This window comes from Durio zibethinus, chromosome 22 (genome assembly GCF_047325235.1).
Source record: "Durio zibethinus cultivar Kanyao isolate XHJ-2024 chromosome 22, ASM4732523v1, whole genome shotgun sequence".
Taxonomy (NCBI): Eukaryota; Viridiplantae; Streptophyta; class Magnoliopsida; order Malvales; family Malvaceae; genus Durio; species Durio zibethinus.
Window position 1 is genome coordinate 22,295,633 of NC_143183.1, and position 26,295 is coordinate 22,321,927.

Consider the following 26,295-nt stretch of genomic DNA (forward strand, 5'->3'; position numbering starts at 1 on the left):
CTTGGCTGTTCAGAATCCAATTCATCACAACCGTCATCAAGGAACGTCAATTTGGAGCAAAAAGAAAGCTCTATTTCTAGGTATCAGATTATTATAGCAACTAATATTTTATGTATTTAATATTTATGTTACACAAATACATATGGCATTCATCGCCCCTAATATTAATGGCACAGAAGCTCAAAATGCCAGTAACAGCAGGAAGCAAAGGTTCCCACTAAATTCTGAGAAGAAAACTATTCAATATTGTAAGCTATTATTACACATCTTATCAGGTACTTAAGCCTAAAGCAACCGCCGCGGCATGAATGCCTTTGCCCTGACTACTATGCTATTTCTGTTGCCGAGCATTCACCAAGAAGAAAGTTGTTCCCCATTAGCAGACTCACCTCAGCTTCCAACTTTTAGGTTCCTGGAGATGAAAAGTTCTCCCATTAAGGCAAACATGAATAAACGATCAATGATACATGACACATAACAAGAAAGGAGCTTCAACTTGTGACTGGTCTTGCCTAAATATCTGGACGGTAACAGGTTAGGACAAAGACAATTACAAGCCAGTGATTTCAGCTGATGTCTACCAAATTACATTTTCATTTCTCTAATTTTACTTTCTATACTAGAGAAACAAGCAGAAGCAAAAGCATGGACACCCCAAACATCAAGGCTAAAAAGGTTAATGTAAAATCAAGCAAAATTAAAACCTGATGGCTTATTTTTCCAAGCTAAATCCTGCACTGTCTGAAGCCCCTGCAGCAAACAGACTGATTAAATGAATATCGTTGTCGAGAGAATCCAGAAAAAAAAAATGAAAATTAAAACACCTGATACCTGTTGGAAGCGAGTTGGATCATTGCCTGATGCCACCACTGGTAATTGTCCATAACCAAGTTCCTGTTAAATCCAAAGATGCAAAAGAATATGAGATTGTATGAGACAATAAACTCTGAAAAGAAAGTAAAAACAAAAACGCCCTACAAAACTAATAACTATAAAAGAAGGGTTGAAAAAAAAAAGAAATGAATTGCAATTTAGATGCGGAACAATTTTATAAACTAATTAAGACAATGTTGGTTGAAACGCCTATAAATCATAAAGAGTAGAATGAGTGTTTGTGGTCTTCTTTTTATTTGCATGGGCTTTTAAGATAAAATTTACCTGTGTATTTTGTTGATTTCCAACTCCAGAAGCTGGATACTGGATACCCACAAAATAGGGTTAGCAAAGGTACAACTAAATATTTAAACACAATAAAACCCAAGTTAATAAAGTCAAAAACTAACCAATGTAGGAAAAAACGGCTGCTGTAACTGTGGAGGGTGGCGGATCTTTGTTTGAAGCTGGGTCTGGGGCTGCACCTGCTGTGATGCCTGTTGAGCAGGGATTGACTGAGTTTGAGACTGTTGGACAGTTGGCTTTTGTTGTTTTTGTTGTTGCTGTTGTTCAAATAAAATTAATTCTTCAGGCTTCTCCCACTGCATATAGATACAGAAATAAATCAATAACAATACGTGAAAAATTAATTAATTAAGGAAAACTCCCCAACAGTCAACCAAATCTCAAATAAATGTCTCACCTTGCTTTCACGAGTTAGACTGTTATGATAGTACTTGAATCCATCAGGTGAAGTATGCTCTGTCCAATGACATTCTACTGGAGCAACTGTTGGTGTCATAACAGGTGCAGCTGTAGCAGATGCAGATGAAGGAACATCTGTACCGGGTGTATTAGCAGGAGTGCTGCCAACAGTCTGTTGTGTCATCCCAGCCCACTGAGATTGGACCAAGCAAACTCTTCAGCATACAACAATTACAGCACAACTTTCAAAAGCAATCACATTACAAAAATAAATTTTTTTGGCAACAAGCACAATTTAACATGGAAAGATGGAAGTTCAGGTACTACCAATGCGAAAGGCATGTTGACATCAAGATGTTAGATACACATGGAGGAGAATTAGGATCCAGTGATCAGCAGAGCATTTAAAATCCTTAATTTTTATTGCAGAAAGATTCCTTTTAGAAAGCTAATAAATTTTTCTGACAGATTTGAACTGAAAATCATAAAATGGATCCTCTGTTTATTTCCCTAGAAATGACTTGGAAAGCCCCAATTTACCTCTGCAAAAAACTACTGTTCGAAACCCAACCATCATGGCCCCACATACCTGTTGTTTAGAAGCCTGTGAATTCTGCTGCAATATCATATTCTGATTTGAAGGTTGCATCAGCTGTAATTGTTGCTGCAGCTGAGAAAATGCGTGCTGAGACGATTGAAAGCTAGCTTGCAAAGTTTGTGTTTGCTGAGACAGCATCTGAGCAAGCTGAGAAGGTGATTGCTGAAGTGGATGAAGCAATTGCTGCTGGATGGGAACAGGCAAGTTTTGTGGATTTGCTGTAGTAGTCACCGAATTGGCCTGTAAATTGGGTGGTAAGTTGACACTCAAAGGGCTTTGTAGTGCTGCAGCAGATGAAGCATTCTGCTGAACCTGAGGCCTAGAAGCAGGTAACTGGCCACTCAAACCAACTAGATGTTGTGTGGGAAGAGGCTGACTGAACGGTGTCTGGCTACCAGGAAGAGGAACTTGTAGTTGACCAACATTCGCAGTCTGCATCTGAGTGTATGACACAGATCCTAGAGGGTGTAGTTGAAAGGATGGAGGTAGATGCTGAGGAGACTGAAGAGGCTTCTGTAAAGGTGAAATTTGCTGACCAACTGTAGGAACTTGTGATGAAGGTTGATTAAATCCCTGAAACAAAACAAACCTGATTCAATCTGGAAAATGAAGATCAAGAAAGCATAAAAAACACAAACAATTTTCTCAAACCTGTTGTGAGGTAGACAAAGATGAAACTGCAAAGCCAGGAAGAGAACCATCTGAAGGGCCACCAAAAGGACCACCCTAGTGTTTTCATGGTAAGCAAGAGTTTGCATGTAAAATAAATATAGAAATAAGAAAGTTTCCACATAACATGAATTTCACAGATGAAAACTTTAAAAAAGGTGTAGCATAAAAGACCGAATAGGATAGAAATGAAAAAAGCATGACCACTAATTCAAAGCTTTCAGGCTCCAAGTGACAGAGTACCCAAATGACAGTACTTTTTATGAAAGAATCTTTGCTTTGATTGAAAGGCAACACAAATTTGTCAGCTTAACCATAAAATAAGAATGTAGAAATCAACCCTAAAAATAGTTTTTTTACAGAATTACAGTTAATGGGTATACTGTTCAAGCTACAACAATGACTTCAACATTCCATCCACAAAATATGTGACCACATGCCATCAAAGAGGAATATTGCTGATAAACACTGTTTATTGCAAAAACTAACAATGTGCATTTAACAATTATTCTTACCGGGTTTAAAGGTTTCACTAGGTCACCAGACCTAGGGAGCAAATGACTCCCCATACTCCGAATACCAGGATTAGAAGTTGTTCCCATATTCTGTGGACTCATGGGGTTCCAAGCAGTAGGTGGAACATGGTCCCCTATTGCATCACCAAAGTTTGGTGCTGGTCTGCAATGGTTAACATGGAAATGGAAGTTCAGAAAAATAAGCCAACAGGAGATGGCTTAAGCCTTAAAGCATTAGACTTTGTCAGAACATGTTAACTGGGTTGAGGGTACCTAGGCCCTGGTGCTTGGAAACGAGGACCAAAACCTGGACCTCCGAATGCAGGAGCACCACCAGCCCTGGAAAGGAAAGCAAGTTAAAAACAGCCTAAAGCTAATTCGATCAAGAGGCCAACAGATGAATCAACAAACCGATACACAATCAATTTTCATCCACAATGAAAGGTAAAAAAAATGTCCAACAAAAGAGACACCTATAGCTAACTACCAAAGGCATGACCCTTTCCTGTTCACATCCCAGTAATCAATGTACAAGCTTGCACATAAAGAAATGCATAACATGTCTTAGGAAAAACCTTGAGTCTCCAGCTCCATGCCTTGGCCTCTTAGGATCAGCAAAACGGACAGTTAATGGTTGATCACAACCCTAAGAGGTAGAAAACAGATAATCAATATGTACCCTTCGATAATACAATCAATAAACAAAACATTAAGAAAGAAATAATGATGCTTACTCGCATTGTATAAATTCCATTAAGAGCATCTATAGCTGCTAGTGCCATTTCTCTATCAGAGTATTTAACAAATCCACATCCTTCAAAAGGAATAAAATAAATAATTTAAAAATGAAGAGAGAAAGTAATGAAAGTAGTTTTAATATGAATGTCTTAGAACTAAACAGAAATTTTCTAAAAGACATGATTTTTGATAAATAATGTAACAAAAGAAACAAAAACAGAAAGCATTCATCAAATCCAAGATGGTCATATAAATAGAACTCAAGGACACACCGCGACTCTGCTTCAATTCATCACGCATGAGGTAAACATCTTCAACTCGACCAAATCGAGAAAAAACCTGCCACAGAGACAACAATTACTGTTTGGTAGAATGTACAATCTACAGGAAAAATTAAACAAAAATAAACAAGTAAATAATCTAAAGTGTACGTAAGTTCTGCATAAAAAGAAGAAAAAAGAGGCATGTGATGATTGGAGTGAAATTACAAACAGTCATTAGAACAAGGAATCTTCTTTCACACCAGAAGAACAAACGCCTCACAAAAAGACAGCATGATTAAATATAATAAAATGTTTATATGACATACTTCCTGAACATCCATTTCAGTAGCTTGTTTATTCAATGACCCAACAAACAATTTGTACTCAACTGCACCTGTCATTAAGGAAACATAATCTGTTATGGAAAAATTAGATGATATATGGATCAGAAGCATAAGCATGCAACATTATTATAATGAAGCACAATCTCTCACACCCCTGCGTCTGCCACAACATAGGAAAGTAGAAGGTACAGATAAATCTAGAGATTTCCCTCAATTAAGTACGTTGTTCTTCAAATCTGGGCCTACTTAACTAAGCATTTAAATCATTCTCCTACTAATACGCCACAGGAAACATACTGTTTCTAATAAATCTAACAGATCATGTGTCTAGTTGCATTCTTTCCTATCTAATTTTCATTTTCTTGAATCTTTCAGAGTTTCAATTATGAGACATAAATTCAACAAAAGGCACAAATATGCCTGGACTCCACAATACATGAGATAAATGTGCATAAACACATGTCTAGGCTTTTAAAAGACTGCTATTTGACACCTATGCCTGTACCAACAAAAGGAGACACGCTCCCTCCATTCTAAAATTAAAGGGCATCAGAAAAATCACAGTAAATAAGGGCATGCAGCACCTGACTTCAAAAACCACAAGTGTCAGTAAATATGACCGCCATGGACATCACATAATTAAGGTTGTACGTTAAAGAGAACATACTGCATCTAACAACCAAAAAGATATTCTATTGATACATATTCACACATGTAAATTACAGATCAATCATCAAAATCTTATAAATATGTAAAATAATTACCAAGGCGTTCTCGTTCCCCATCAGCGTATCTGACTTGGATAGGACCCAGTCCCTGTGAATGAATGAAAACGTAAAACTATTTCAGTTATAAGAGAATATAAAACCATTTCAGTTATGTATATAAACAAAAAATAGAAGGGGCAAAAGACCTCACCCCTGGCAGAGTATGTTGATTGTGTAAGGCTCTAATAGCCCTATCAGCTTCTTCTAAGGTTGCATATTTTATAAAACAACATCCTGCACAACCATAAATTTTTAATTTTGATTTTGTTAGATCACTTGCACCCCAAGAAAAGGTGCAGATAGGCAGTCGCATAAAAAATCATGAGATGGTAAAATACATGTCATGGAGATATGCTGTTATAGATAAATTTTTAATTTTGATTTTGTTAGATCACTTGCACCCCAAGAAAAGGTGCAGATAGGCAGTCGCATAAAAAATCATGAGATGGTAAAATACATGTCATGGAGATATGCTGTTATAGATGCATATGAATGTAATTAGAAAAGGAACATCTACATTATTACCATAAAAAATCCATGACTGGAAGACAAGAATCTTAATATGAACATATCTATTTTCATTTAGCACAAATAACACAGAACAAAACGAATCCCAACACTATATGAGAAAGTTCAAAAGAGAAATATCTTCAACTAAATCATTCGTATCTCAGACAAAACAGAGTACATACGACAAATATCTCAATTTAAACAATACATCCCTGCCAAACAAATCTTAAACAGAACATAGTAGAAGATAGTAATATAAAAGCTGAAGGATTATCTGCCTGACAGTTCTTTAGAACAAGTATGTTAGTAAATTATAATGCACCTTCAACAAAATATAATTCATTCAACACAAGAAAACACAGATAAAGAACACCATGACCACAAAAAAGTTGTTCTTTTTATATGTGGAGAATATTATAGATGTAGACACCAATATGAAAACAGGGCATAATTCCTTCCTGCAGTAAATAGCACCATCTCAACAGCCTATTGTTGTTATAAGAAATGCTACAGATCTACATAGAAAAAAAGCTTTCAACCATGCATTAATCCAACAAACGGTTTGCTACCCTCAGTACGAAGACCGTAGAGCACAATCTTGTCAGCCATCACATTTTAAATCCATGCATTTAATCCAGATAAAACCAAAAATCATACAGAAATACCCAGGCAGAAAGAGGGAGGCAAAAAGAGAGAGAAGCGAAAACAAAAAGAAAAAGTTTCTAATAAGCTGGAGTTGAACAGCATGAAAATAAGCAACGCAATGCTTACAGACGGAACTCTAGGGGCAGTTGGAGAAAGGAGTTTATCACACAATAGAGAAAATTGCAAGGCAAGGCCCCAGATATCATCTTATATTTCTTCTCTTTTCCCTTTCCATAAGAGGGAGCCAAACCGACATACACACAAGCTGAGTCATACACTCCAAAAAGAACTGCTAGTCATTAACATTACAACTTATAAGAATATTCCAATCTTAAATCTCCAATCAGCCCCAAATAAATAGCATAAGGGCATCAGCATCAATAGGAGTGTAAATGATACATTAATACTCACAAGCTATTCAGGTTCTACTCGAATAAAACTCGAATTCGACTGAACTATTATTAAGTCGAGCTTGAACTCGAGTAGCTTAACTTATTAATTGAGCCGAATTCGAGCATTCTTATACCTGACTCGAGTAGCTCGTGAGCCTAATCGAACTTTTATATTTTAATATATTTTAATTAATAAAATATCTTGAACTTGAGCACTAATTTGAGCACAAATAATCGAATTTTTGTCGAATATAAGAATCGAGCTTATTTTTACATGTTAATCGAGTCAAATCGAGTGAACTCGAGCAGCTCAATTTCTATCTCAAGTCAAGCTTAAGCTAAAAAATAAAACTCAATCAAGTTCAAGCCGAGTTTTGAGCCTTGAATTTCGAATCGAGATCGATCTCAAGCTTAATACTATATCGGCTCGAACTTGATCGATTATACTCCTAAGCATCAGGCACAAGCACACAGAGAAAGAGTTAAAACTCTGCATTAAGAACATGTAAAAATATGCCAAGCTACATTCTTTCTCTCCTGACGAACTCCAAAGAATATAAACAATGTGCCGAGCACAAGCACCAAGCACAACAGGCATCTAAGCATCCAGGACCATAGAATCAATGAACAAGCATTTTAGGCCTCCACCACATCAGTTTCTTCCTGCTTCAACTATTCAAAAAAATCTCTCACCATATCTTTTCTAGCAATCAATTTAAGCAAATAACATTGGATGGCTAAGCACAAGACTAGATAAGAGATAATGAACAGCACTAAGCTTGCTGCGCAAATTAGACATCTATCTCATTAACACTATTAACTCATTTGAGTATGGAAGTAACCAATTAATCAAGAGACTATTAAATTCTCACATGAAAAGCACTAGAAATGAATTGCCAATCAAAGAACTCACATCAATAAGCATCTATGAATATATACAGTCAGAGAAAACATCAGCTTCTCACAAATATCTCATAAAACAAAATGAAACTCTGACCAAATCTACAAATAATTCCCATGAAAATGGATCATGGTTCTCTCGCAAGAAGGTACGACCACATCTGTCATAGCTATACACAAGAATGAATAGTAATCCAAAGACGAGCTACAAGAATGATAAACGGACAGAGAATGACTAAGAAACATGGCTGAATACTAAATACAATAAAATAAAAGTAGACAATCGAATGAGACATTTCCTGAAAAGCTATCCTCAATGCTATATTTCAGAGGCTAGCCACAAACAGAAACAACGGTGTTTCACGAAGCCATATGAAAGCAAGGAACCAAAATTTCAGCAAACTACGCTACACAATTCTAGAATCTGAAACCTTCATGTTTGATGGTAATACAACCACTCTAGTTGATTGGTCTGGTAATATGTACAAGCATAGCTTGGTCATGTAAACAACGATTCTCACAAAAGATCCACCAATATATAAGGGATAAGACTAGTGCCATGAAAGTAAAAGTTAACAGCTCAAGTCACCCCTTTGCCACAATAAATCCATAAAGTACACCATTAACAAAGGTAAAAAGAAGCAACACATCACACAAGCCATCGAAGACTCAATTCATGAGAAAAAATATAAAATCATCCTGTAACATCCATTGCTCAACTGAAGCAACAATTTCTGGGAAACAGTTAAAAGCCCCCAAAATTAAACTCAAATACATCCATCGCTCCATGCACATTACAGCTTCCGCATTTCAAAACAGCATCCAAACCATGATACAAAAAGATGAGCTTCCTTGTAAAGAGGAATCCATCAGCATTCACACTCACTACAACGAGGTGCAAGCACTACAAATGCTGGCATCACTGAGAAATATAAACAATAAACACCAAGAAACATGCAAAATCTAAACAGTGATAGCCTTTAAATTTTCAACAGGTCATGATAGATAGAATAAAATAAACATCAAATGGGATAAAACTATGCAACCAATTATTAATATCGCATACATTTAATGAAATGAAAAAAAAAGAAAAAAAGAAAAGTGACTATAAGGCCAGCCTAGAGCCCTAAATACAAATTTGCTGAAATCTAAAACCATCAATTAAACAACCAATGCTACGAACAGCTGCACCAGGTTGTAGTCACAAAATACAGCAGCATCACCAAATAATTTTTTATGGTAAACGAAGAAAATCCCAAAGAACATTTCACAATATTATAAGCATATAAGTTGATACAAACATGAGCCAGCCACCAAAATATATAGGCCATCCAACCTATTATAAAAAGTCATTCTACAAACTTGCCCAATTACACAAGGAGACACCAACCATCCAATTGCCATGCACATATATCAATCCCACAAAATATGATGTCAGTAACACCCCACGAAACTGGAATGGGGCATAACAAAGGCAATTTCAACACATAGAACAGAAATACCATCCACATATCATAAAACATCCAACTTCCATCCATCTCGTCAACATAAAACTTGGCCCACACACATTACTACCCCATCCAAAAATAAGAATTACCAGATTCTCCAAGATAACAACCAACTACAGAAATCCTCCAAATAACATTTTGATATACACCATTCAACAGCAACAATCATAGGATTTTTTGTTTTTATATGATACAATAGTGGCACATCCTGATATATATAACCTAGAGTATTGGCAACGGACAGTTCCATGAAGATTTATTGTCGGCTAAAGCCCCCACGACAGGATCCATTATTTCAAGAATAGGATCTATTCAAGGTACAAGTTCCCTACTTTTTCTATACATAAACCAGTTTTTAGTGAGTTTACATTTCTCTCCTTGTTTAACAGGAGCAACATTAAAAAAAGGAGGTGGAAACCAAAACGAACAAGCGCGAAACTTGTATCAAAAACAAACTGAGACGAAGATGAGCTTAAGTTTGCTCCTATCAGCCTCTCAGCAGACCTGAAATAAGATAAGTATAATAACAAATATCTACCAATGAAACAACATTCATACATACCTTGTGGCTGTCCGGTTCTTTTATCTTTGATCATAGCAACCTCTATCACATTTCCATGTTCTTCAAATAAGGGTCGAATCTAACAAAAGAGGAATAATGATCATTGTTTAAGAAATAATACCAAAATACAAAAGAACAAATAAACATCAGATTACATGATATTTGTAAAATTGTATTCATTCATTATATTGAACCGATGTCCATCAGATAAAAATAAGTGAATTAAATCTTCTGTGGATGGTTTCAAAAGTATGAGGCAATCATGAACTGACTTACATCCTCTTCCGAGGCTGTCCTTGGTACAGATCCCACAAAAAGTTTGGCAAAATTACCACCGGCACCACCACCAAATCGATCTGAACAAAGCAAAAAAAATAATAATAATAAATGTTAATCAGTCTATAAGATATGTATGTATTTGTATGAAGAAGCAATTATTAAGGTCAAAATTTAGTAAAAGGAAGTAAAATTCGAATATTAAAAGCAAAGCTATGGCCAATTCAAGACAAAATCATTTGGAAATGAAAACATCCATGAAGCCACGGAACAAGAAATTGCAGTAAATAATTAACAAATGATAATTTTACTTTTAAACGATCACCAAATAGAAGCAATGCGAAGGAAATCCCCTAAAATACTTGAAATTAACCATTTACTTTAAGCAAATGCAGTAGATAAGTGAAAATTTACAATTGAAAATTATATAGTAATTAAGTAATAACGAACCTCGATTGGGAGAACCTCCTCCACGGCCAAACGCGCGTTTCTGTCCTGTATGAGTTTGCGGGGGAGGATGCGGTGCAGGGGGAGGATAATTACCCTCAAAACCACCACCCATAGGCCGAAAACCTCCCCCTGCGCCGCCACTACCACTGCCAATTGGCCGGAACCCTCCTCCTCCGCCACCGCCGCTGTGATGCTGACGAGGAGGACTATCGAACGGACGATGCCCTCCTCCTCCTCCACTGACACGGAAGTTGCTAGGGCTACGACGACGGTGGTGGTAGGAATCTTGGTTATCGAAGTTGTCGTTGAAATTACTATTGTTGCTGTCGTCGTTGTTGTTATAGCGGTTCATTGGAGGCGGCGCGTCAGAGAAACGCGAGGGGCCTCGCGAGTGACGATTGTGATTGTTGTTATTGTAGTAAGAGTCTTGGTCGTTGTTGTTGTTGATATAGTTGTTGCTGTTGCCATAGCGGTCACCTCTGTGCCTATCCAGCTTTGCGGAGTGTTAAAAGTTGAAACCCTAAATTTGAATTTTATAATTTAAAAAGAAAAAATGGAGAAAGGGAAAATACGGGAGGGAACGGCGAAGGTAATTGCAGCTGTCGGGAGAGAAAAAGAAACTAAACAAGTAGAAAGAAGGTAAAAAAGTGCAGGAACTTTTGGTTTGAGTCTTGAACGGGGCAGGCATCTGTGATTGGGCTCATCGGGTTTGGTTTTACTTTATTCGGTACTAAAAAGCCCGATTCAATCTTGGACTATTTTCTGGGCTCCCTAATACGGGCCCTGTCGGTTAGAAACTAACTCAAATTATGGCGTTTATTAGGACGATAACGGTTCTCACTATTCTGTTTGATTTTTTCATATATCGATATTATAAATTTTTAAAATTCAATTTAAATTCGAATCAGGCTCTCGTGTACAATTCGAATTAAAACGAAATTTTATCAATTTTATTTAATTTATCGATTTTTTAAATTTAATTTTTTTATATATTATTTTAATATATAATATTTTATATATTTAAATATATTTTAATGTAAAATTATTATTTTTATTTTATAAAAAATTAATATATATAAACTAATAAAAATATATATTTAGTTAAATTTTTTTTTTTTTTATTTTCTGATCTAATTTTCGATTCGAACTTAATATATATTTAATATCCGAATTTAATCCAAATCAAATAAAAAAAAATATCCAAATAGAGTCAAATACTATGATTTCAAATCGATGGTTTATTTTTTACAATTTTGTTCTCATCCCTAGTGTTTATAAGTCTAATTATCATCGTCTCTGTTTGGATTGAAGTTAATAAAGGAAAAGAAAAGAAAAGAAACCAGAACTTCATCAAGGCTTTGAAGCTTAACAATTAATATTTTCTTTCTAAACCAATGCTGGCAATAATCAGTAGTATTTACTAAATTCTAATTGTTCAAGTCTACCTATAAAACCCTGTATCAACTTCCGAAGTTGCACAAGTTAGTTCTTTTTCTTCAACTAGAGCAAAAATTTCTACTGATAACCATAAAGGATCTATATGAATAAAAACTTCTTCAGCTTTATGTTCTTTAGACAATTTAGACAAAATATATATTCTTCTACATGATGAAGTCCAAGAAAGAATTGATTGAAAAACAGAAATTTCATTGGTGTACATGAAGCAGAGATTTTATAAAATATTAAAATTATAAATAATGCATGAATCAAATACTTGCAAAACTTCAAAGATCATGCAATCAAATGAAGAGCAGACCCAAGACAAGACAAAACAATCATATATAAGCCTTTTTCCAGGAACATAACGCAAAAACATTCAACTTAATGTGACTTAAAGCAGGGGTCTGAATAAGCATCCTGCCTGTGTATATGGATAGCAATCAGTCAATTTTACAGAGATAATTGTATTAGTTGATGAACTTAGGCCATCACGGAAAAAGTGAAATTACCAAACACAGGATCATCAAAAGTAGTACAAGAAGTTGATTAGAAATTGTTAAAACAAGCTGTAGAAATCTACAGCGACCCTTTTAACCTCCAACATACAAGCCTTCGCAAAAGAAAGTTATGGATAAACAATAAGGTCCATGTCAAGCGAGCAACTATTGTCAAGAAAAAGGATCCCTTGCAATAGGATGCTCGATATCACATTTCAAAGTCATGTATGGCGCATCTAAGTTCAATTTACAAGTTAATGCTAGCATGAAAGATTTAAGTCAAGCTACAATTCAAGCTAATACCTCAGCTTTCTCAATAAATCCTAGATAGAAAAGCAGTTCAAGGAGGACATCTACTTAATATAACTCCTTTTTCTTTCTAAACAAGAAATGAAATTGGGGTTGGTTGAAACTTGAACACCAGGACAACATATATATCAATATGTCAGAAAGAAACATTAGTCTCCATGGTTATAGTTTACTTGCATCACATAAAGGTGAATTTCTCTAGGATGAATGGAACAGAGACCATGGTAAAATGATCAATCACACAACAAAACTTAATGGCATTTGCAAAGCAGCAAAATTTTATCAATGGGGGAAAAAGAAGAGACTAACAACATATAAAATCCATATCCATGGAGCAAAAAAAAGCGTGTTAAAGTATATAATCCTGAAAAAACATAAACCCCTCACTATCCATTGAAGCAAAGACACCTAAGCCCAGCTCCAAACTTTCAATGCCTTTGCCAATTCAAAGCTAACAAAAGCGTCAACACAAGCATACTGAACCTGTTCTAAAGAAAGCCAATAAGCATCCCAAGCACTGACACCAACCCTTTTAGGCTTCTTAACATCATCAGCGCCCAAAAATATCTCAGCCAACTTCTCCATAGACAACTGCCTACTCAACCCATTTCTCTCAGCAGCAACATCACGAGCATCAACCACCCTGGAAACAGAAATCCTATGCTTCGACCTCAACAACATGGCTTCATCACTATGGTTCCAAACACCAACAAAAGTGTTACGAGGATCAGCCAAGAAGCGACGGAGAGAGAGTGGCACGTGATTTGCATGGAGCAGTTGGAAGATGAGGCATTGACGTCCGATACAAAGCTGGAGAGTAGCTGCTGGCGGGTGGTCAACGGAAGAGTATGGGTTCCATTGCACGCCGAGGCCGACAACGAGCCTGTGGCGGCGGATACGGTGGAGACAAAGGACGTTGAAGAGCCAGTTACGGACAACAGAGGGAGTTGAAGTGACTGTGGTGGTGATAGCGTCTGTGAAGAAAGTTACAGTGAATGTTCTAAACTTGTTTGGGTTTGGGTTGAAATGGGAGAAGATGGTGATGTCGTCGTCGTTCATGGTGGATTTTGGGAGTGCTTTAAGGTTCTTTCAAATGGGTTTCGGTTAGGGTTTTAGGCTGTGGAAGAGATCAAGAGAACCGGTTTTTTTTTTCTTACTAGTGTTAGATTTTGTTTGTTAATGGCGTGGAAATCGGGTAAAAAGAGGAGGAAAACACGGCGGAGATTTAAGAGAGGAAGAATTTGAGAGAAAGTTGCGGTACGGAAGGTGAAAAAATGAAAATGATGGACTGGATTTGGATACGGTGATATTTGACTTCCTCTCCACGCAATCGTTGGCTCGAAAATTAGGGTAAGAAAAAAATCGAAAAAAATAAAAATTTCTTCGAAATAGGAATATTTGATTTAATTTAAACTAATATTTTTATTTAAAATAAATTTAAATATTAAATGTATATATTAAATTTTAAGTAGACGTTGGATTAAGATATAAAAAAATTAAAAAATTAAATTGAATTATATATTTTTATTAATTTTTATATTTTTTAAATTTTTAAAATAAAAATAATTATTATATATATAATTGCTTATATATATTAAAAGTTTTAATAAAAATATTTAAAATTTAAAATTTAAAATTTAAAAATTAATGAACTAAATTGAATCAAATTAAATCGATAAAATTTAATTTTGTTTGAATCGATTTTAAAAAAAAAAATGATTCAGATTTTAAAATTTTATAATATTATATATTATCCAAAAAAATTAAATTAAATTCGATCTGAATCGTTATCACCTTTAAGATTGAATAAAATTTGATTAAAATCCAAAAAAAAAAATATTTAAGGAAATCAGTTCGAGTGATTGTGATTATATAATATTTTCAATTATTATTTTGATTTAAATAATTAAAACGATCGATTTTTAATTTTAAAATATTTAAATCAAATAAATCAAAATATTTAATTTAATACAAAATAAATAATTAAAAAATATATATGATATAAATATACTCAATAATATAATAAAAATATACTTTATATAAGAAACAAAAATTAAAACCAATTAATTTTAAAAACTCGACCAAGATCAATCATTTTAACTATTTTTTAATATTTTTTTATTTTTTTATATATATCGATCGATTTGATTTATATAATAAATCAAATTGATTAAATTAATTATTTAAAATTTATTAATTAAATTAACTGAATCGACCGTTTGTTAAGCTCTAATCATCCTTACGTGTAAGTATGTAAATTACAAAAATGAACACAAAATGCGGAAAAGAAAGAAGGAAAATTACCAATACAGGCCGGAGTCTTGAAGGGGGCAGGTATTTGTGATTGGGCTCAACGGCACTTTTTTCGGTATTAATTAAGGCCGATCTCCTAGACTATTTTTGGGCTCCCCAATACAGGCCCTGTCGATGTGAAACAAACTCAAATTAAGTTGTTTATAAGTCTAGTTATCATGGTCGCCTACGTTTGGATTGAAGTCAGCGAGGAAAAGGAAAAGAACCGGAACTTCATCAAGCCTTTGAAGCTTAGCAACTAATATTTTATTTTTAAACCAATGCTCCTTTGGACCTTAGGCAATAATCAATACTAAATTATATCTTCCATTTCTTTCTTATTGCATTGTTTCAGCCTAAATTTGATAGATACAATGTAATATACAATATGAATATTATATAAAAATAAAATACAAAAATTATATAATTTAAAATAATAATAATTATTATATATATTTAATAAAATTTAAAAATTATATTTTATATTTTTATATTAAATAAATAATAACATGTAATTTTTATATAAAATAAATTTTAATATATAAATTTTAATATTTTAAGGAATATTATTAAAAAATAGTAAAGTCTACTTCAGCCTTCACCTTCTCACCTTACGTGGATTATCACCTTCACTAAAAAAAAAATAAAATCAAAATCAATAAAATCAAAAGAAAAAGAAGTAACAACAAAACTGCGCAACGGTGTCGTGGCTCTTGTTAACAGCATCATGATGACCAATAGCAGGCGAAGGTATCAAAAAAACGTTGATCCACCTCAGTGGAGTCAAACCCAAACCCCAACTCAATCAAGCCTTGTGTTCATGAGTTCATCAAGGTCTTCGTCTGTTATGCTCTTCCTTCTGCTCCTCATCACAGAAAATGTCCGGTGACCACGATCGTTGCTTATAAAGCGGAAGCAGAGGTAGCATAATCATCAACGGCGGCGGTTAGGGTGATTATAGTACTTTCAGTATCTTTTCTAGCGGCGATGATAAGGGAGGAGGTGGCGTCGCGGCTGCGGCACGTGATCAGGATAGAACGGGAATTCAGTTGTACAACTTTGGATGATATGGCAGCTCATGTGGCAGCCACGGTAGTTTTCGTTATTAGTTTGGATGAAATCTGTTAAGATGACTTAGATTTGTTACACTTAACAAAATTTGATGACTTTATGATTAAGTGAGCTGTTTGGAAGTAGAATAGATCAGTGACTATAATGAAATTTACTCTTACAATTTGTTCTGTTTTGGCATATTTGAGGTGGAAGAGCATAAAAACTCGGAGTAAAACATAGCAATGGAGAAGCACGAAGAGCTTCCAATTCCGATTTACTCTTCACTTGAATCTGTATATGGGGAAGGAACTCAGTTGGAAGAAGCCCAGCTTCGATTTGATAAATTCAAGTCCAAGTTTCTCGAAATCTTCGGTCACCTTCCCGATGCCTTTGCTCAATCTCTTGGTATGAGCTCAGCTGTTTGATTCGGTTAACAATATGTGAGAAAAGTTTTTCTTTTTCGAATTAAAGTTAGTTTTAAAAAAAAAAAAAAAATTTTTGCATGTCAGGAAATGTTAAATTCGAACTAGACTTTAGAGAACTTTCTGACCGGTTGCTGAGAAACATTGTGAGAAAAATATACACTGTTGACTACTAAAAGCAATTAATTAAAATGGAAAAATAGACATTTTTCACCTTCTCTTGCTGGAGGTCTTTGTGGTTTGCCTGTTTTAATTGTGAACATTGGTGATTTTTTAATTCGTTGATCAATAAGTAATGGCTATTTATGTGTAGGAAGAGTGAACTTGATTGGAGAACACATTGACTATGAAGGATACTCGGTGTTGCCAATGGCAATCCGACAAGACACAATTGTGGCAATACGAAAGTACGATGAAGGGGAGGCTGAAAAGCTTATAAAAATTGCTAATGTTAATGATGAGTACGCTATCTGTATTTATCCTGCTAATGTTAACCAGGTTTATGACTTTTCTTTATCAATGTCTTAACCTTATGGTTTTCTTCCATTTATGGTTATTGAGTTGCTTATATAACTTGCCAAATGTTTCTTTGGGAGTTCATGTGTTTAACTTCGATTTGCTGATTGCATTTGCACCTGCGCCATGCAAAAATGCCACTTTTCTTCTTTCTGTGAGTCTGTTGTCTTAAGGACTGCTCTGAATTTGAATCAAAATACATGACATTTTTTATCGTGCAGGAAATTGACTTGAAGAATCATAGATGGGGCCACTATTTCATTTGTGGGTGAGATATTGAATTCTTTTGCTCCCTGTATATGCTTTCTAATTTGATGGTGGCAGTTATTACAAAATATAGGTATTTTTATCCTTTTCCACTAATATGCAAGAACTCTTTTAGGAGGCATCGATGTTGATTATTGTTGTGTTGCCGTGAATCCCCTCAAAATGTTGATGCAAGTATTGTCCATGTTATGAATATGCCAAGTCAAAAGGAGTGGACGTTGGTGTGCCAGTTGGTCTTGACGTTCTTATTGATGGAACAGTACCTACAGGTATTTTACATCATTACATGTAGACTAAGACTTCGTTGCTAATTGAATAAAATTGACTCTTATCTTACATTTTTATTCTAGGTTCTGGTCTATCTAGCTCTTCCGCCTTTGTTTGCTCATCTGCAATCGCTATTATGGCTGCTTTTGGTGTCAACTTCCCAAAGGTATGCTATCTTCATTTTGGTACTCACAAGTCAAATTCTGAAATTCTAACATCTGTTTGTTTAACAGAAAGAAATTGCCCAAGTTACATGTGATTGTGAACGGCACATTGGAACACAGTCTGGTGGGATGGACCAGTTTACACTTTTTGCTACCTATATGATTTCTTTTGATTTTCTTGAGTTGTGTTGATGTTTAAAATGCTAGCAAATTATATTTGTAGTTATTTAAAATTACTTTGTGATTATTGAATATTGTTTACCCTCTTTTATGACAGGCAATCTCCGTGATGGCCAACAATGGGTTTGCTGAACTAATAGATTTCAATCCTATTTGTGCAACTGATGTGCAACTCCCTATTGAGGGTACATTTGTGATAACCCATTCACTGGCAGAATCTCAAAAAGCTGTAACAGCTGCTACAAATTATAATAACAGAGTTGTTGAATGTCGACTGGCTGCTGTAAGTTATATTTCCTTACCTGTAGGTGCAAGGGTATTTGTGTTGGCAGAGAGATAGAGGAGGAGGGAAAAGTAAGGGACGAAAGGGGAAGGTCTCTTGCTACATGGATGTTTCTACTGTCTTTGTTTTGAGGGATACTCACAATTTGCACTTTTTTTTGTCTTTTTGAAATCTCAGATCGTGCTTGGTATAAAGCTAGGAATGAAGGCACAAGAGGCAGTATCAAAAGTGAAAACTCTTTCTGATGTTGAAGGGTATGTGGTCATTTGCCAGTGATTGTGGTTCTAATGATCCTGTCCTTGCTGCACAGGTTTCTGTCATTAAAGTTTCTGCTTCCACGATGTTATGGTGTTTATTTTATAAATTTCGGTTGCCAACATTTAAATATCATGAAATTGCCTTATCATCTGTAAGGTCAAACTATAATTTTATCCTGTCCTTGCTGTACAGGTTTCTATCATTCAAGTTTCTGCCTCCATGATATTATGGTGTTTATTTTATAAATTTCCATTGCCAACATTTAAATTTTGATGAAATTGCTTTATCTTCTGTAAGGTCAAACTATAATTTTACTCTTTGCTGCAGGAATTTTTGAAGGAGGAGCCATACACAGCTGAAGAAATTGAGAAAATCACTGAGGAGAATCTTCCATCAATCGTGGGCGATAACCCAACTTCTTTGGATGTGCTAAAAGTAGCTAAGCTCTTCAAGTTGCATCAGGTGCTTTGCTTTTGGTTGAAGTTGAATAGATTTTTTTTTTTTAAATTAATATCATGATTAATTATGATTTAGGGTTTTTTGGTATCCCACATTATCTATTTTTCACTTTTTAGATCATTTATTTTAATTACTAGTAGAATTTTTTGAGCTGCTTCAAGAAATGTGCAAAGAAAATTGCCCTTTTTATTCTTGGAGCCTATGTCTCCACATTTTCCTTAGACTTTTGTGTATCATGGTGGGCCTTTACTTAGATCACACTCCCTTTATTATTGGTTCCCTTACTAGAACTAGTACCAGTGATCCTGATATGGTAAATTATTGGATTCCACCAGGTCTTTAAATCATTTTTGTACATCTTTAACTGTCATCATTAGCAAGAAATATTTTGGTTTATTTGCTTATGTTATAGTGTGTTCATTTATCTCTTGATCCTAATTTCCAGAGAGCTGCTTATGCATACTCTGAAGCGAAGTGGGTTCATGCTTTCAAGGATACTGTGGCGTCAAGCTTAAGGTGACTTTTAATTTTTGATAATTAGCTTTTTCCTTTCACAAGTTCTCATAAAAGTTTCAAGAGATGCTACTCCTTAATATTTCCATATGGTGGTTTTTTAGTGTTGCAATGGAGCTATATTAATGTGCCTGGAGATCGAACATCAGCTGATTTTGTTGGGACCTGCAGTATAGGTATTTGTTGGAGTTCTTGCGCAACAGTTGATAAAAAGGGCAGAAAATTTATCAATCCTTCTCGTGCAAATTAATTTCTCAATTCTTCTGTCTGAAGACTAAACTCTTTGTGATACCTGATGGTTAATACTTATTAATTCATGATGTAGTGAAGAGGAAAAGCTCAAGAAGCTTGGTGACCTTATGAATGAAAGCCACTACAGTTGTAGTGTTCTCTACGAATGCAGATATAATTATCAGAACGTGCATAGAGTCTGTGAAACTGGTTCTTAAGATCATAACTTAAATCTAATTAAAAAACACGATTTGCTACTTCTTTTTTTTTGTTATCCATTAAAGCTGCGTGGAACCTTTTCTTGGTTCATGTTATCTCCTTTGTGTTTGTACTGATGCAGACATTGATGTGACTCTTGGCCTTGCAAAGCTATAATTACAAGTGAACTTTATCTACTAGTAGTGTTACATCATTTCTACATGATTATAGCAAAATCTGTGGGCTTGTTTGCATGAAAAATGCACCCTTATTTACAGTGTATTGTGCATTTCTTTTGATTTTGAGTTTTGTTATTATTTTTTAATTTATATTTTTACAGTACAAAGGAGATTTTCTATGTACTGTGATTGTATTTTCGTTTAATGGCAAGTCCACATGTTGTGCTTGTTACCGTCACTTATCATTCCTTGTTTGTATAACTAGCTGCCCAGAGTTGAATGAACTGGTAAAAGTCTGCCGTGATAATGGTGCTCTAGGAGCAAGGCTTACTAGAGCTGGATGGGGTGGTTGTGCAGTGGCCTTGGTAAAAGACAATATTGTACCCCAGTTCATCCTTGATTTGAAGGTATAACCTCCTTGTCGGCCATAATTTTTCCTTTGATTTTGAAGGCATAGAAGAAGCACCCGATCATTAACATTTTGATTCTGTATCAGGAACAATTCTACCAATCTAGGATTGACAGAGGCCTGATCAACAAGAATGACCTTGGTCTCCATGTTTTTGCTTCAAAGCCGTCCAGTGGTGCCGCTATTCTTAAATTTTAGTATGTTTTCTAACTTAATTCGTTCTGCTATAAAACATTTCATACTTTACATGTGAAAATACATTTCGACGTATCTCAACAGGGTGGTGTTGATAAAATGTTATAAAAAAAAACCTTTGGAACTACAAATTTCAATAAAATTTGATTGTTCTTGTGCATGGTTTTGGACAAATGAATCTGTGTATAGCTCATTACTTGGGCTGATAAATCAAAATATCTTGGTTATAGAAAAAAACTTGTCTTTCGATGGGTCATGGTGGATTTAAATGATCCAAGCCCATGTGCCCTGCACCGTTAAAATCATTCCAATCTTTGGCCCCCATTTGATGTGAACTTTAAAAAGGACAACCCATCTAATTTGAATTTTTTGGTAACATCCGACAATGTCTGGCAATCTTTGTTGCTTTTAATGTGAAATGATAATACTTTTGTGTCCTTTTTCTTTCAAAAAGGTTTGATTGTATAATTTAGAGAAAATAACTTGTGAAAAATTCACATTCAATTTGTCACAAGTTTGCATTAAGTTGTAAGATTTTGGTCTCAATTGATATCAATTAAATATTAATGTTATTTTTTTTTATGACATTTATTACATGATTGTACGCGTATTTAAAGTTCGACGTGACATGATCTTTGTTAGATCATTTCAAATCTATCTGAACATGCATTCCAACATTTGATTCATTAAAATTTACATGCCTTTTTTTGTCAAAAATTAGGTTTGAAATACTTCGAGTCATATTTTTTTCAAATTACCAAAAAAAAATCTATATGAATGCATGCATGAATGCACCCACCTTGTGCAGGAAACAGATTAGAGGATCTCACATGGTAGGTATATATATATACACACACTTGATGAGCAAATTATGTCAAACATATCAATATTTTCATATTTCATTCAATAACTTTCCGAAAATAAGCATCATGAGCTTTAGATTTAAAGAGAATATTTCAAAGTAAAAAAAATTAATAATAATATAATTGATATTTTTCAAAGGGATAAGATTTGATGAATTATTACAGCACCATCAAACATAGGATCTAATAATGTTTAGGCAATGGGTCTCAAAGCTTCCCAACTAGAAAGCAATGAACTCAGCTGCAATGAATCCAACACATTACTTTCATTTCCTCTGTGGATAGCATATAGCATCTTTATCTTTTTGGGATGAAAAAAAAAATGGAAGCATTATTTGTGATAATGAAATTTGAAGGACACCCTTTTTATTAACACAGTGACAGTATGTTCCCATTCTGATCCAGCTGGAATGGAGCTCTAATGTGAACCATATTTGTCTTTCACCATTAGAACCAAGGCTCAAGCTCTCGACTTCTGGTTCTGACCCATGACCATGAGTGGAGTGGGGCTCATTGGGGCCAACAAATCCGCTGGTTCTATCAGATTTTAGCTTTTGTTTTCTCCTGCTGCACAAAGTAGTTACTTTTACTTATTTTGAAGTGTGGAGTTGAATTATAATTGGTTAATTGTATTATTATAATAAAAAATTATAAAAAATTTTAAATTTAATAATTTATGTATTTATATAAAATAAAATATTAAAATATAAATATTTATATTATATTTTATATAAAAATTATATTTTATATTTTATATTGATATGAAAATATAAAATATTTTTTTTATTTTATTAAATCTATATATAATTATTATTAAAATTTTAAGATATTTTATATTCATATTTTATTTTTATATTATTTTTATATTATATCATTATCTCTTATTTTAAATTATCAAATTTAATGAATTCGTTAAAAAATTTATAAATGAATTACTCTATTAAAAAGGGACTTAAAATTATGAGATTGACATCACTTGCAGGTGGATGTGTGGCAGTAAGGTCCTTTAATTTCTGAGTTATTACCTTCAAAGTTGACCATAACGTCATTCATAACACATGTAACATGTTTCTTTTTTTTTTTTTTCCTATCCAATCACATAATTTAGGCTCATACACCTTTCGTTGTTCCCCTTCAATTTCACTTTTATCCACATTATCAAATCATTATTTGATTCAATAATTATTATATGTTTTTTTATTCAAAATTTGAATCCAAATTTCTCATCCTAAAAAAAAACATTGTTCAAGTACAATTGTAGAAATAACCAAATTCATTGTGGCTAAAATGTAAAAACAGCTTTATTGGTTCATGAAAAATATTATCTTATGAAGAAATCAAGTTTAATTTTCTCAAAAATAATATTTTATTGCTAATCTCTTTATTTCCATTAATTAAATTATATCAAGTTAGTGGCAACCATTTTCCTGATTCATCTAAAATAGTATTAGTGTTAGTATTTGTCACAGCTAATGTACATAAAAATGATTATCCAAGTTTACTATTCTTCAATGAATCAATGTTCAACTTTTTTTTTTCAAACCATGAAAAAGCAACCCTTTTTAAACAAATTTCAGTATTCTTCAATGTTTAATCAGGCTCACCAAACGGACTGCCATGTGTCGGTGCGGTTTCAGTAACAATCCATATTTTATATTTAAACCAAACCATAGCCAAATAAACAGAACAATGGAAGTAGCTCTTTTCCTTGTTTGGTTATAGAGGAAAAAGTTTCGAGTCTGTTACATTTTTAAACTGAAATCTTTGTTTTGTCTATTCAATCTCCACTTCTCTAGTACTTTCCTCCCAAGTTCCCTCCTCACTTTCTCTCTCTGTCTCTGAATCCAAAACTGTGAAACTTCTACGTTGGCTACATTTGTCAATCTGTATTATATATATATATATATATATATTATGAGTTTTTGTTGATGAATTAAGCAAAGCCTATCCCTTGATTCAAACTTGTTTTGTGGGTTTTGTCCTTAGCCTCCGATCTGGGGTCTTCTTGCTTTCTTTCCAAGGTATTTTCTTTTTTTTATATGCTTATGTATCTTTGATAAAGGAAGCATATTTCTTTACTGGGTATTGATGAATGTGCGATTGTGATTGGTACATTTTCTGGGTTTCAATGGTTTTATATTTGTGTTGCTTTTTTATGCATCAAAGCTTCGTCCTTTGGCTCTGTTTACAAGGCTTTTGATTTTTTCTTTTTTGAAAATCTCAAGCTTGGATTGGTGTTTTGTGGGTATTTTAGGATTTTGTGATTGAAATTTTTATATTCTGTCGATGGATGCTGGATCTGCTCATTGGGATTATAATTAGGAGGCTGGCTACTAAGCCTAATATAAAGGGAAAAGAGAAATATTGTTGCTTTTTATTGCATCCTGGATTATTATTATTATCGTTGTTGTTGTTGAGAGGAAACACGGGCGTGTATACTAAGTTAAATTGCATTTGTTAAAGCTAATTTTTGTGAATTTAAAGCTGGAAGGTTGCCATCTTTGCTTCTTCAAGTTAAAGTTTATATATTATATATCTTTGTGGGAGGTAATTTTTGTAATGGACTAATTCTTGAGGTTGAATTTTTGGTTGGCATTCCCAAAGATTGGCGCTTTGATCATTGGGTGAAGCTGATACAAATAAAATAGATTGAGATTGTGGGAGTGGGAGTGGGAGTGTGAGTGGGTTGTCATGGATTGGATGCGTCCTAGGGATAAAAATTTAGAACTTGACCTTGAAAATGGAGTAACTGTTAGTGAAGAAGAAGATTATAGCAGAAGCCCTGTTTCAGGTCTTAAAAAGAAGGCACAACTGCTGCTTGCTAAGGTTAAAGGCAGTTTTGCCAAGGGGTTGGACGATAGAGTATCTTTATCTGGTGATGCTTCAAATTCTTGTAGGTTTTATGTGGAGAATGTGCAGGAAGTGACAAGCTTGAATATGGAGGAACAAGACAGTAAAGATGCTAAGGAGAATAAATTAGTGAAGGAGAAACGTAAAAGCTTGGGTAATAAAAAACCTCCTAAACCTCCTAGACCTCCAAGAGCTCCATCATTGGATGCGGCTGACCAGAAGTTAATTAGGGAGATAGCTGAACTTGCTAGATTGAAACGTGCAAGAATTGAGCGGATGAAAGCCTTGAAGAAGATGAAGGCTGATAAGGGAACATTTTCTAACTGCAACATGTTCGCCATGGTGTTTACCATCATTTTTTGTCTTGTCATAATCTTTCAAGGTAATATTTCCTTACTGGAATTTAGTTCTTTATCTTGCATTTGTCCTACTGTAACTGTACAATCTTCTCAGGAACACTGATTATCCTAAAAGTATGCAAATTGTCGGCTTGCCTGGTTTAAAGAGTGGAGTATGCATTACTTATGGTGCTTTAGATTTAATAACGTTTCAGCACCATACTTGATTTTTGCCCTTTTGATGGTTTCTGGCTTCATTTCTTTCTTATTGCTGGTAAAAGATGCTCGATCTCTGTGTCTTCATTTCTTTGGAATTTGATTTTGCAGGATACTTTACTATTGCTAATTACTATGGTGCTTTCAATACTATCAATAATCTTGCATGCGCCAGTTGAATTATATATGCAAATTAGTATTAAGAGCGATTACCAACCTCTGTTTCCAAATATGGACTAAAATTTGTTTGCTTCTTTTACGCAGGAATGCCATACCGAGGTACACCTACAAGTTTCCAAGGATCTCCTGTGCCAGCAGGAGCAGTGCAGGGAGGTCTAATTTCAGTTCAGTTCTTTGGGAATCCATCTGCAAGCGTTCCAAATCAACCAGATTCTGGATCTCCCTAGTATGTAACAGTTATAGTGGCATAATTCTATATTGCATTTCAATATCTTGTTGGTTCTTGAAGTTTTTAAGAATGAAGGTACCGTAAAAGAAGCATGGTAGTCTTGCGAAACTGATTCTGATCTGCTTTCCCTTCTGCAGTTTAGTGGAGCAGGTTGCTGGTTTAGATGCTCAAGAAAAGATGAGAACATTGTCTGGATAACATAAGATGTTGTTGGATGGCAAAGGTTCTATTTGTGGTTACAGAGACAAATCCTCGCTGTTCCCATCAAAGCCATGCCATTTCTCTAGACAATGTTTTGAACTCGCAGCCTTCAAATATCTGGAGTTCAATATTCCTGGTAATTTATCCCCTGTATGCTATTTGAAGTTAGGGGTGAGTTAACTTAGTAAAATTTTGATGGCTTCTGGCCATGGTTCTCAATAATTAGCCTGCACAACAACTTACCTGGTCGATTATGTTGTTGGATTATGTGTATTCTCTATAAAGATATCTCATTATGGAACTCAGAATTCAAATATCTCCACATATTACGGCAAAATTTATGCAACCATTTTTTTTCTGATACATCATGTTCATTAAAATATGTTGTACAAGAAATCCCAGAGCTATGAAAGCTCTGTGATTTCAAAATAATGTTCTTGCTGTAGGATCTGACTTGAACTTCTTTGGGATCAACACTCAAGTTTATTCTATTTAGTTTCTGAATTTTTTATTTTTATGAAGAATAAAATGGTGTGTGAAAGCTAGCATGAGACCTGAATCCGCATGTCAA

The 26,295-nt window shown here is 34.4% G+C and overlaps 4 protein-coding genes and 1 pseudogene across 7 annotated transcripts; 3 read left to right on the top strand and 2 right to left on the bottom strand.

Annotated features, from left to right (window-relative positions):
- Window positions 1–50: 50 nt before the first annotated feature.
- FCA (flowering time control protein FCA) lies at window positions 51–11,353 on the bottom strand. 3 transcript variants are annotated; one of them, XM_022904979.2, is made up of 19 exons: window positions 10,716–11,352; window positions 10,266–10,345; window positions 9,990–10,068; window positions 5,624–5,706; window positions 5,470–5,521; window positions 4,688–4,755; window positions 4,371–4,437; window positions 4,095–4,174; window positions 3,936–4,006; window positions 3,634–3,699; window positions 3,361–3,523; window positions 2,828–2,902; window positions 2,168–2,749; window positions 1,577–1,771; window positions 1,284–1,475; window positions 1,159–1,197; window positions 832–894; window positions 705–750; window positions 51–412 (listed from the first exon to the last, which is right to left on the bottom strand). In XM_022904979.2, exons 1-19 carry the CDS (start codon window positions 11,065–11,067, stop codon window positions 405–407), a joined length of 2,361 nt encoding a protein of 786 aa, XP_022760714.2. In that variant the 5' UTR covers window positions 11,068–11,352; the 3' UTR covers window positions 51–404. The 3 variants fall into 3 exon arrangements, with proteins under 3 accessions (XP_022760714.2, XP_089608040.1, XP_089608041.1); XM_089751914.1 differs by lacking the exon at window positions 1,159–1,197 and having other exon boundaries at window positions 10,716–11,353; XM_089751915.1 differs by lacking the exon at window positions 3,634–3,699 and having other exon boundaries at window positions 10,716–11,350.
- A 1,191-nt stretch (window positions 11,354–12,544) lies between these two features.
- On the bottom strand, window positions 12,545–14,223 carry LOC111307534 (3'-5' exonuclease-like). The gene has a single exon (XM_022905551.2). The coding sequence runs from the start codon at window positions 14,018–14,020 to the stop codon at window positions 13,370–13,372; it is 651 nt and encodes a 216-aa protein (XP_022761286.2). The 5' UTR covers window positions 14,021–14,223; the 3' UTR covers window positions 12,545–13,369.
- Window positions 14,224–15,918: 1,695 nt separating this feature from the next.
- LOC111306945 (galactokinase-like) lies at window positions 15,919–20,261 on the top strand (annotated as a pseudogene). The gene is made up of 12 exons (XR_016331849.1): window positions 15,919–16,345; window positions 16,513–16,711; window positions 17,042–17,226; window positions 17,466–17,512; window positions 17,686–17,780; window positions 17,862–17,944; window positions 18,012–18,092; window positions 18,220–18,405; window positions 18,583–18,715; window positions 18,991–19,125; window positions 19,568–19,638; window positions 19,740–20,261. The product of XR_016331849.1 is annotated as a galactokinase-like (transcript).
- Window positions 19,645–21,004, top strand: LOC149512721 (galactokinase-like). The gene is made up of 3 exons (XM_089751306.1): window positions 19,645–20,054; window positions 20,509–20,650; window positions 20,740–21,004. The coding sequence occupies exons 1-3, from the start codon at window positions 19,999–20,001 to the stop codon at window positions 20,848–20,850; spliced, it is 309 nt and encodes a 102-aa protein (XP_089607432.1). The 5' UTR covers window positions 19,645–19,998; the 3' UTR covers window positions 20,851–21,004.
- A 2,181-nt stretch (window positions 21,005–23,185) lies between these two features.
- Window positions 23,186–26,240, top strand: LOC111306943 (uncharacterized). The gene is made up of 4 exons (XM_022904980.2): window positions 23,186–23,731; window positions 24,315–24,942; window positions 25,379–25,520; window positions 25,661–26,240. The coding sequence occupies exons 2-4, from the start codon at window positions 24,402–24,404 to the stop codon at window positions 25,719–25,721; spliced, it is 744 nt and encodes a 247-aa protein (XP_022760715.2). The 5' UTR covers window positions 23,186–23,731; window positions 24,315–24,401; the 3' UTR covers window positions 25,722–26,240.
- The last annotated feature ends 55 nt before the right edge of the window (window positions 26,241–26,295 follow it).